The sequence below is a fragment of the Indicator indicator genome, chromosome 37 (assembly GCF_027791375.1).
Source record: "Indicator indicator isolate 239-I01 chromosome 37, UM_Iind_1.1, whole genome shotgun sequence".
NCBI lineage: Eukaryota > Metazoa > Chordata > Aves > Piciformes > Indicatoridae > Indicator > Indicator indicator.
In genome coordinates, this window is record NC_072046.1 from 713498 (window position 1) to 725008 (window position 11511).

Sequence of the window (11511 nt, forward strand, 5' to 3'; positions counted from 1 at the left end):
CAGGTTGGATGAGGCCTTGAGCAACCTGGGCTGGTGGGAGCTGTCCCTGCCCACAGCAGGGGGTTGGAACTGGATGATCTTGGAAGGTCCCTTCCAACCCAAACCATTCTATGAATCTATGACACTCAAAGGAACTTGCTGCTGATTACTTTCCTGCTATTTCTTCTCTTAACTTCGTTTTCTCTGTTGTCTTTTTATAGATAAAATGTTCAACAGTTCCTTGGCAACTTTCTCCAGAAGAATAATTCCTACTGCTCTGCTCTTGCCATAAAACCAGAATTCTGTGACCTACACCTCAGTGCTAACCACCAGCAGAGAGTCTTATTTTTTGTTCATTCTGTGTCGATGGAACCAGGCATCCTTCTTGAGAGTCCATCCTGATTTCAAGCTGCTTACCTGCTGGGTTTTGGATTTTCAATTTTTTTAATTTTTTTTAAAATTTTTTTTTTTTTGGTGGTTGGGTTTTGGTTTTGGTTTTTTTTGTTTGTTTGTTTGTTTTTTTTTCCATCTGGGATGAAAGGTGCTCCATGAATCAGGGCCTCCCAAATGACTCAACCAGCCAATTCTTGCCAACAGTTGGTTGAAAACTGTGCCACGCATGTAGCAGGGATGGCACAAGAGGACAGTTGCCGTGGGCAAGTGCCAGCCACCTTTTACCATGGTGCCAGCCAGGAGCTCGATCTGTCCACCAAAGTCTACAAGAGAGAGTCAGGAAGCCCTTACTCTGTGTTGGTGGACAGCAAAGTGAGTAAACCACATCTCCATGAAAGAGAGGAGCAGCCATATTTCAGGGAGAACAGATCAGTGGGAGAGGTCCGGGCTGTGAAAGAAGACAGAGAAAACTCTGACGACTCTGAGGAGGAAGAAGAGGAGGAAGATGAAGTGACTTACAAAAGGGAGCAGATTATAGTAGAGGTAAACCTTAACAACCAAACATTAAATGTATCAAAAGGGGAGAAGGGTGTCTCCTCCCAGTCCAAAGAGACTGCTGTTCTTAAGACCAGCAGTGAGGAAGAGGAGGGTGACAGTGGGGACGATGACACTGAAGACAGTGATGATTATGAGCAAATTGAGAGGCAGAAGAAAAAAGAGAAAAGAGTGGAAAAAGTTAGTGTTGCACAAAGGAGAACGAGGAGAGCTGCATCTGCTGCAGCAGCCACCACTTCCCCATCACCCAGAACTACAAGGGGTCGTAGAAAGAGTGTGGAGCCCCCCAAGCGTAAGAAGAAAGCTGCAAAGGAGCCCAAGGCACCTGTGCAGAAATCAAAGTGTGAAGAGAAGGAGACTTTAACCTGTGAGAAGTGCCCCAGGGTGTTTAACACACGCTGGTACCTGGAGAAGCACATGAACGTCACTCACAGGCGCATGCAGATCTGCGACAAATGTGGGAAGAAATTTGTGCTAGAAAGTGAGCTCTCCCTTCACCAGCAAACTGACTGTGAAAAAAATATCCAGGTAGGTTTGCTCCACCTGCTTGCCCAGATTTCCACACCTTCTGTCGTGCCCTGCCCTACGCCCAGCGGGCACTTCAGAGGGGGAAATCTCAAAGCCGCGCAGAGCAGGTGCTGTCCCCAGGCTCGTGGCTCTGCCTCTTCAGCACTTTGGTGTCTTCCAAGAGGAGTTAGGGAACTTGGGAGCCTGCAGCTGGCATCTGCTCCAGTGGAGTTGCTCTGGTAGTTTGACTGCTGCCTGGGGAATCACAGAATGGTTTGGGTTGGAAAGGACCTGCGAGATCGTCCAGTGCCAACCCCCCTGCCATGGACAGGGATCCCTCCTACTAGCCCAGCCTGCTCAAGGCCCCATCCAGATCCAGCTCCAACCCCCCTGATATGGACAGGGATCCCTCCTACTAGCCCAGATTGCTCAAGGTCCCATCCAGACCCAGTGCCAACCCCCCTGCCATGGGCAGGGACCTCTCCTGCTAGCCCAGCCTGCTCAAGGCCCCATCCAGACCCAGCTCCAACCCCCCTGACATGGACAGGGATCCCTCCTACTAGCCCAGATTGCTCAAGGTCCCATCCAGATCCAGTGCCAACCCCCCTGCCATGGGCAGGGACCTCTCCTACTAGCCCAGCTTGCTCAAGGCCCCATCCAGATCCAGTGCCAACCCCCTGCCATGGACAGGGACCCCTTCCTACTACACCAGTTTGCTCAAGGCCCTGTCCAACCTGGCTTTCAGCACTTGGAGCCTCTACAACTTCTCTGAGCAACCTGTTCCAGTGCCTCACCACCCTCCTGGGAAAGAATTCCCTCCTAATGTCCAGTCTGAATTGAGCTTCTTCCAGTTTGAAGCCATCACCCCTCATGCTGCCACTCCATGCCTTTGTAACAAGCAAGAAGCTGCTTTCATGTCAGACTCCAGAGTGGCCCAAACCCAAATGCATTTGCAGTGCAGTTCTTGGCCAGGATAAAGCTTGCTCCTTCAGGTACTGAGCTCCTGCAGCTCTCACTCAAGTTCAGAGTGTTTCAGTGTCCTGAAACTGTCACACAGAGTGTCCAGGGGAAGGTTTCATGGGAGAACAGAATTGCAGCACTTTGCTGGTGTTGGAATCAGAAGGGTGCAAAACAGCAGAGAGGACAAGCAGGTGAGGAAGCAGCTGGTGAAGGCAGGGTTTGAGAGAATTCTATACATGGAATTCATAGTAGTGTCCATGTGGAAGTGTCCAGCAGGTTGAGGAAGAGGATTCTGCTCCTCTCCTTTCTTCTCATAAGACCTCACCTGCAGTGCTGGCTCCAGCTCTGGATCCCCCAACACCAGCAGGACATGGAAGTGTAAGAGCAGGTCCAGAGGAGGCCACAAACATGATCCAGGGGCTGGAGCACCTCTGTTATGGGGACAGGCTGAGAGAGTTGAGGTTTTTCAGCCTGGAGAAGAGAAGGTTCCAGGGAGACCTCAGAGCAGCCTTCCAGTGTTTGAAGAGGGCTACAGGAGAGCTGGGGATGGTCTTGTTTCAAAGGCCTGGAGTGACAGGCTGAGGGGTGATGGCTTCAGACTGGAAGAAGCTCAGCTGAGATTGGATATTAGGAAGAAATTCTTCCCCAGGAAGGGTGGTGAGGCACTGGAACAGGTTGCCCAGAGAAGTTAGGGAGGCTCCTAAGTGTTGAAGGCCAGGTTGGATGGGGCCTTGAGCAAGTTGGTCTAGTAGGAGGTGTGTCTGCCCATGGCAGGGGGCTTGGAATTCAAAGTTCTTAAAGATCCCTTCCAACCCATTCTATGAAGTGCTTGAACTCAGTGACTACCTCTGCCCTTTGCCCAGTGTAACCAGCTCAGTAAGCCTCACAGCCACGAGGGACATCTCTGGTCTTTCTCACCAGAAGATTTGCAGCTTTTCATTTTATCCAACAATGGAAGCCTGTGTTGGGATAGAACCATTCCAAAGGCAAAACTGTGGGGAAGAGTTTCAGAGTTTCTGATCCATCTGTGGTTTGCCCTTTGCTCATAGGCATCTATGTTCTCCTGCAAGTGGGAGCACTCTTGTTTTAGCTGGCCCCCTTGGAACATGCTCTTCTTTTGGACCTTATTAAACCAGCCACAGTGCTGCCATCTCCTGCTGAAACAATCCAGCATCAAAGCAGCTTGAGTTGTATTTCATTTCTCCGTGTGTGTGTGTGTGCAGCTTGAAATGTTGAGAGAAGTTTGTTTGTAGGGTAAGAACTTGGGGGTTTGTTTTTTGTTTTTTTTTTTTTTTTTATCTGGCCACTGAGTTTTACCAGAAAGATTTAAGGTTTTGTTTGTTTGTTAGCTAAACTGGTATTGAATTCCCACTGGATGGGAGACAGAGGGGAATATTTATTGTCATTTCTTTTTGCTCTGAGACTCCAGGGCAGCTCTGTGTAGCACTCTGCTATTTTTTCCTGATGTTTCAGCTCATAGAAGGAAGGAGGAAATAGGATGAGGCTTGAGTGTAGGTAGTGAAATACAGAAACATTTCAGTATGGTCTTACAGGTGTGTGGGGATCAGGGCTTGAGGTGTGGGGATCAGTGCTTCCTAAGTTTACTATCCAATATTTAAATGTGCATTGAAGGAGTGTTTTATCCTCCAGGTGGTTCAGCCACAGCACAGAATCCTAGAATGGCTCAGGTTGGAAGGGAGCTCAGAGCTCATCTGCTCCAACCTCCCTGCCATGGGCAGGGACACCTCTCAACTAGACTCAGCTGCTCAGGGTCTCATCCAGCCTGGCCCTGAACACCTCCAGGGAGGAGGCATCCACAACCTCCCTGGGCAACCTGTTCCAGAGTCTCACCACCCTTAGACTGAAGAACTTCTTCCTCAGCTCCACTCTAACCCTGCTCTCCCTCAGCTTCAAACCATTCCCCCTTGTCCTGTCTCCAGACACCCTCAGGGGAAGTCCCTCTGCAGCCTTCCTGCAGGATCCCTTCAGGTCCTGGCAGGCAGCTCTAAGGTCCCCCTGGAGTCTTCTCTTCTCCAGGCTGAACACCCCCAGCTCCTGTCCTCACTGCAGAGCTGCTCCAGCCCTTGGCTCATCTTCGTGGCCTCCTCTGGACTCACTCCAGCAGCTCTGTGTCCTCCTTGTGCTGGGAACACCAGAACTGGACACAGAATGTGAGGTGGGGTCTCAGCAGAGATGAGTTAAAGGGGCAGAATCCCCTCTCTTGCCCACACACATCCTTCTGAGGGTGCCAGTCCTCTCTCCAAAAGCGATAGGAAAAGAAGCAGAGATTGTGGTTTGTATCCAGGCCCAGAAGAATCAGATCCAGAAACTCTCCCAAGTGTTTCTAGCTCCAGCAGCACTGCTTAGTCCTCTCCAAGTTCTCAGTCTGAGCAGGCACCCACAATTACTGTTGTCTTTCCTGACATTTGGAATGTGTTTCACAGCTGCCTGCTCATTTGGTTTTATGACACTCGGCCAAAGGGGCTGTGAAAGCTTTGCATGGAAGCAGGGTTTAATATAACCAACCAACCAACCAAATGGTTTCATGCTCTACCTGCTAATTGAACTGATAAACACAGCTGGCTCCTCCCTGGATTTTTCATCTAAGTGCTGGGATATATTTGCTTTTTCAGGTAATGTCTTGGTTTCATCCTTTTGAAATTAGCACCTTGCCAGAACTGCTGTTGTCACCTTGGGCTCTGTGTAGGAGCTCTCAATGTTCATTCTCAACATCAGTCCTCAATTACCTGCTGCTGGATCTGCAATTAAACTGCAGGCTGATCACACTTCAACCTACAACCAAAGGATTTTAGATCATCTCTTAGCACTGCTTTACCCTCTAGGGTTGTTTGTTGGTTTGTTTGGGTTTTTTCCCTCCCCCTAAAGGGCTACAATTTGTTCTTCCACTGCCTCCAAGGAGGCAGAGCGTGGTGAGAGGTTCACCAGAGTTCCCAAGCCTGCAGAGATTCCAGCAGTGTGGAAGCAGCTTGACCTGTCTGTGCAGAGAAGAACCAAGTCCTGTTGGCAAAAGGCATGGAACTGGGTGGCTCTGCAGTGAACAGCTCACAGCCCTCCTTGCTTGGGGAGGGAGGGAGGAGAGCAATGGATGGGCTGAAAAACAGGAAGATGTCCCCAAACATGCCAACAGCTCACCAAAAGCAACAAGCCACAGCTCCTTCCTCTACACTTCAGAGATGAGCATGACTTGGATGTCTTCATGATGTGTCTGCTGTCAAGTTTTTACGGCTAAGATTGTTCTGGAAAGCTGGGAATTGTACAAGGATTTTAAAATCAAATCTGTGGCAAGAACTGTTGGGGGAGGGAGGGAGGGAGGAGGAAAGAGATGCTGCAAAGCTGTGGATGCTGCTCATCACTGACCTTCTGGACACTGCACTGTAGGTGTGGGAGGAGATCCAAACAGTGTGTCCATGGTGTCATTTTAGACCTGCTGTGCTTCTGAGACACAGGAAGAGGCAGAACATGAAAGCTGAAGGTGACAGCTTGCTGGAACAGCTGTGACTCCCCTCAGGAGCAAGAGCTGCAAGGTGGAAGCTGTCTGCTGTACAGAGCTGGAAGGACAGGAGAGCTTTGCCTTGTTAGAGCTGGAGTTTGAGAGTCACAGCACTCCCATGAAAGCCAGGGCTGGATGTGCAGCTGTGTTGAAGGCAGCTTGGTGGTGTTGGCCTCCTCCACCTCTGTTGGCTTCTTCCCACACCAGCAGTGCCTGTGGTGAAGTTATGGAATCATGGAATGGTTTAGGTTGGAAGAGGCCTCTGAAAGGTCATCTAATCCAACCACCCTGCAGTCAGCAGGGACACCTAGGGATGGGGCATCTCCTAGCTCAGCCTGGGCCAGGTCCTCCTCCTGTGTTAACTCCCTGAGGGCTGCATCCAGCTCTGGGTGCTGTTGTGTTTTGGTGCAGAGGCTGTGGTGCTCTTCAGGTGGCACCAAAAGGCAGTGTGTTCACCCCCTCTCTAACCCTGCTTGGTTTGGCTTTGCTTAGTGCAGTTGTTTCCATTGTAGACATGAGCTGAGCACAGGCTGAGGTGGTTTACAGCTTTTGGCCTCATTTTGGGCTTCTTTTTATCACCTGAGAGGAAGCCACCTGGCTGAAGTCCACAGAGGAGCATCCCTGAATCTTCCTTAACTGCCACTTCCTTCTGTTTCTCCCTCTCCTCCAGTGTGTTTCCTGTAACAAATCCTTCAAGAAGCTCTGGTCCCTCCATGAACATATCAAAATCATCCATGGGTATGCAGAGAAGAAATTCTCTTGTGAGATTTGTGAGAAAAAGTTCTACACCATGGCCCACGTGCGGAAACATATGGTTGGTGAGTTGTTGATCTACCACTCCTGCTGCCTCCTAGTGTGTCTCCTGGGGGTCTTACCTCCCAGTTTGCTGGCCTGGAGAAGGAGGAATTAAAGGCAAACTCAGTTGTTTTGAGCTTTATCCTCAGTAGTGCAGGGGGGGAGAGAGCCAAATCTGTCTGCGTGTGTGGTTACTATCTGGGTGTGTAGTTAACCATCTAGTTCAGCACAGTAACCATTTTCCTCCTCAGCTGGAGGGGGGGAAAAAAAACCATACTGGTTAAGGACTGGTTTGTATTGGAATCCTGGAATCATAGAGCCTCTCTGTACTGTTGTGTTTGCAGCACACACAAAGGACATGCCATTTACATGTGAAACCTGTGGAAAGTCCTTCAAACGAAGCATGTCCCTCAAAGTCCATTCCCTACAGCACTCTGGAGAGAAGCCTTTCAGGTGTGAGGTGAGGCAGCCACTCTTCATGTGTTTAGATACTGATTTTCATGCCTTCTGCTGCTCTGTCTCTGTCAGGAGGCAACTTAGGTGGAAACTGAAGTGACTGACTAAAGAAACTCCTCTATGTGGCTGGCTTTGGCTGTCCTTCTCCTGCCCTGAGGAGCTGAACACATGGTTTTGATAGATGGCCAGGATGGGGTTGGTTCTTGAGGTCAGGCAGAGACCAGAGCTTGGCTGTACTTGGCCACTGCTTGGTCCTTAAGTGTCTTGATGGCTCCAATCCTTTCTGCTTTGAGGAATCCATGGTGAAGGCTGGAGGAAGTCCAGGAGGTGTTGGAGATAAGGGAGATGCTGTAGCCTATGTGGCACAGAAAGTGTGCCTGGGGTGTGTGTGGCTGTGGGGTGACTGCAGAGGAAGCTCTTTAGAGGGAGAGTGGTGAAATGCTGGAGCAGGTTGCCAAGAGATGTGGGTGAGGCCCCAAGAGGCTCCACCTCGACATGAGGAGAAACTTCTTTGGTGTGAGGGTGCTGGAGCCCTGCAGCAGGCTGTCCAGGTGTGGAATTTCCTTCTCTGGAGAGATTCCAACCCCACCCGGTCATTGTGATCCTGGGCAAGCTGCTGTGGGTGCCCTGCTTTAGCAAGGGGGGGTTGGATTGGATGATCTCCAGAGGTCCCTACCATGCTGGGATTCTGTAATGAGCACCCACTGCAGCAGCATTTGAGTTCTTGTTTTCCCTCAGTGTGCAGAGCAAAACCCAATGCAAATTTTGTTAGTGGTACCTTGAAACACATCAGAGTGGTGGCACTGAAAACACACAAATTACTGCTGGGTTTTCCCTTGGGGGGAAAAAAAAAAGAATCCAACCCAAACCAGTGTCCTGGTTTTAAATCATTACCTCCTGGAGATCTAAATGCCCTGGATTTGAATAACTTAAACCAAATGTGTATTGGGATGGGGGAGAGCATCTCACTGGTGCCTTCAGGAGGGTTTGTGATTGTAATTTCATGCTTGCCCTGGGGAAGGAGCCTGTGATGGACAGACCTACCCAGTCACACGGCTGGGGCAAGATAAATGTCTCAGTCACCTGATGGGAAGGCTTGTGGGTATCACATGGTGAGAGGCAGAAGGAGTGCAGAGCCATTCCTGCTCCCAGGGCAGGTCTGGTGGCTCACCCCTGTCCAAAAAGTGGGGCACAACTCCAGGCAGACACCTGGGCAGTAGTGAAGTCTTGGAGTAAGCCTCCCACAGGGAAAGAAACGACCTCAGAGTAATAAACAGGAGCTGGAAAGAGGCTGGGGTGCTGGGAAAGGAGCCTGGCCCTCTGCTGCTGGTGGGTTTGCTGTGTGAGCAGAGTCCTCTAGTGGAGACGTGCTGCAGAGCTGCCTGGCAGGGCTGCCAAACCTCCAAACCATACCTTGAGCCAACAGAAGCACTTCTCTGTTGGCATAACCCTGTCTCTGGTGGGCTCCTGCCAAGTGCTGTGTCAACTAAAGGTTGTGACTGTTCCACGCTCCCTGCCAAGGCTCTTGTGCCAGCAGAGCTTTCAGTGCAGGCCAGGTTCTGCTCTCACTAAATAACTTAAATTCCACATTTGTGTGAGAGTCTCTGTGTGTGTGTGTGTGTGCTAGCTCAGGTGCTCTTCACTCCTTCACACAGGTGGCCAAGAAGGCCAACAGCATCCTGGCCTGGATCAGCAATGCTGTGGCCAGCAGGAGTAGGGCAGGCATCACCCCTCTGTACTCAGCACTGATGAGGTCACACCTGGGGCAGTTTGGGGCCTCTCACTCCAAGAAGAACATTGAGGTGTTGGAGAAGGTCTAGAGAAGGGCAGCAAAGCTGGGGAAAGGTCTGGAGAACAGGGCTGGGGAGGAAAAGCTGAGGGAGCTGGGGGTGTTTAGTTTGGAGAGGAGAGGCTGAGGGAAGACTTCACTCTCTGCAACTCCCAGAAAGAAGGCTGGAGCCAGGTGGGGCTTGGTCTCTTTTCCCAAGGAACAAGTGATAGGACAGGATGAAACAGCCTCAAGTTGCAGCAGGGAAGGTTTAGGTTGTACTTGAGGAAAAATTCCTTCCCCAAAAGTGTTGCCATGACCTGGCCCAGGCTGCCCAGGTGAGTGGTGGAGCCTCTACCCCTGGAGGTGTTTCAGAGCCGTGGAGATGTGGTGCTGAGGGCCATGGGTTGGTGGTGCCCTGGCAGTGCTGGCTTAAGAGCTGGACTCTACTTCTGTTTTTTTGAAGGGTCTTTTCCAACCAAACCAATTCCTATGACTCTGTAGTATACCTTTGAGTGCTGCCCCATGACTGCCTTGCTTCCTGGTGTGTGACCTGGGCACATCCTGAGTTTGCTGTTCTTCTCTTGCAGAACTGTGATGAGAGGTTTCAGTACAAGTACCAGCTGCGTTCCCACATGAGCATCCACATTGGGCACAAACAGTTCATGTGCCAGTGGTGTGGCAAGGACTTCAACATGAAGCAGTACTTTGATGAGCACATGAAAACACACACTGGTAAGGACTCCCCAAAGAACAGCCCGAGTGCCTCCAGGATACCAAAGTTTTTTCCTCCACTTCCAGCTGTGTTCCCAACTTATCCAGCCTAGCAAATCAAGACAGGAAAGGTTCATGTGGTACCTTCACATTAAATCTTAACTGTCTGTAGTCCTGTGTGTGGAAATGAGAGGTTAGGCTTCCTTCCTTCTTGTTTTGCTGTGAAGGAGCCTCCCTCCTCACAGCCTTCTAAAACATTGTCTCGTGTATCAAATAGGTGCCAGAGAGTTTCATAATGGTTTGAGGACTTTAAAGCTTGAGATGGGAAGATTTAGACTGGAGATTTAGGGAGAAATTCTTTACAGTGAGGGTGGTGAGACACTGGAACAGGGCACTGATGAGGTCACACCTTGAGTACTGGAGGCAGTTTTGGGCCTCTCACTCCAAGAAGGAACATTGAGTGGCTGGAACAGGTCCAGAGGAGAAGGGTTTGGAGAACAGAGCTGGGGAGGAGCAGCTGAGGGAGCTGGGGGTGTTTAGTGTGGAGAAGAGGAGGCTGAAGGAAGACCTCATTGCTCTCTACAACCCAGCAAACAGCCTGAAATTGTGCCAGGGGAGGTTTTGGGTTGGACATGAGGAACAATCTCTTTCCTGCAAGAGTGGTCAGGCATTGGAGAGGCTGCCCAGGGAGGTCATGGATGCCCCCTCGCTGGAGGTGTTCAGAGCCAGGGTGGATGAGGCCTTGAGCAGCCTGGGCTGGTGGAAGGTGCCCCTGCCCATGGCATAGGTTGCAACTATGGGTTGCAAGCTGCTCTTGAAGACCAACTTGCAAGCCAAAGCATGCAGTGCCCCGCGGGGAGCAGCTGTCCCTTTGTTTGCTGCAGGCAGCAGCCTGGGTAGCTTTCGTAGGCTGCAGTTTGTTTGCAGAAGGCTGCTGGAGCAAGCAGCAGCTGCTGCTGGCGTGTGCCTGACTGATTGCTGTCCCTCTGGCCGGCAGGAGAGAAGCCTTTTATCTGTGAAATCTGCGGGAAGAGCTTCACCAGCCGGCCCAACATGAAGAGACACCGCCGGACTCACACGGGGGAGAAGCCCTACCCCTGCGACGTCTGCGGCCAGCGCTTCCGCTTCTCCAACATGCTGAAGGCTCACAAGGAGAAGTGTTTCCGTGTCACCAGCCCTGTCAACGCCTCCACCGCCGGCCAGATCTCCCTGGCCACCCCTCCTCCTCCTCCTCCTCCTCCACCACCTCCTCCTCCTGCTGCCACCACCATCCCCCCCGTGGTGAACACGCCCGCCCCGGCGCCACCTATCAACCTCAACCCAGTCAGCGCTGCGCTTCCTCCCCGGCCCATTCCCCACCCTTACTCACACCTTCACCTCCATCCTCCTCCTCCTCCTCCTCCTCCTCACCACCCACATCACCTCCCGGTCCCCCCCGTTCCTCACTTACCTCCTCCTCCAGCTCTTTTTAAGAGTGAGCCTTTAAACCACCGAGGGCAGAGCGAGGACAGCTTCCTGCGGCACCTGGCAGAGAAAAACAGCTCAGCACAGCACCACTAACAGCTTTGCTTCCTGCCAGCTACCCCCAGCCCGTTTTTATCCACCTGGAAAACCCACCCCCCTCCTGGAATTACACCGGGGGGTTAGTTGATGAGGATCTTTGCTTCCTGCCAGCTACCCCCAGCCCGTTTTTATCCACCTGGAGAAACTATCCCCCTCCTGGAATTACAGAGGAGTTAGTTGACGAGGATCTTTGTTTCCTGCCAGCTATCCCCTTCCCATTTTTATCCACCTGGAAAAACCATCCCCCTCCTGGAATTACAGAAGGGGGTTAATTGATGAGGATCTTTGTTTCCTGCCAGCTATCCCCTGC

At 51.3% G+C, this 11511-nt stretch overlaps 1 protein-coding gene across 1 annotated transcript; it reads left to right on the plus strand.

Moving 5' to 3' along the window:
• The first annotated feature begins 546 nt into the window (after window positions 1–546).
• Window positions 547–11266, plus strand: ZNF652 (zinc finger protein 652). The gene is made up of 5 exons (XM_054396522.1): window positions 547–1455; window positions 6576–6723; window positions 7045–7160; window positions 9515–9659; window positions 10636–11266. Exons 1-5 carry the CDS (start codon window positions 547–549, stop codon window positions 11196–11198), a joined length of 1881 nt encoding a protein of 626 aa, XP_054252497.1. The 3' UTR covers window positions 11199–11266.
• Window positions 11267–11511: the final 245 nt, after the last annotated feature.

Coding starts and splice junctions, on each gene's coding strand:
- ZNF652 (XM_054396522.1), top strand. CDS start 547: ATGACTCAACCAGCCAATTCTTGCCAACAGTTGGTTGAAAACTGTGCC. Junction 1,456..6,575: donor ACTGTGAAAAAAATATCCAG/GTAGGTTTGCTC, acceptor CCTCTCCTCCAG/TGTGTTTCCTGTAACAAATC. Junction 6,724..7,044: donor CGTGCGGAAACATATGGTTG/GTGAGTTGTTGA, acceptor TTGTGTTTGCAG/CACACACAAAGGACATGCCA.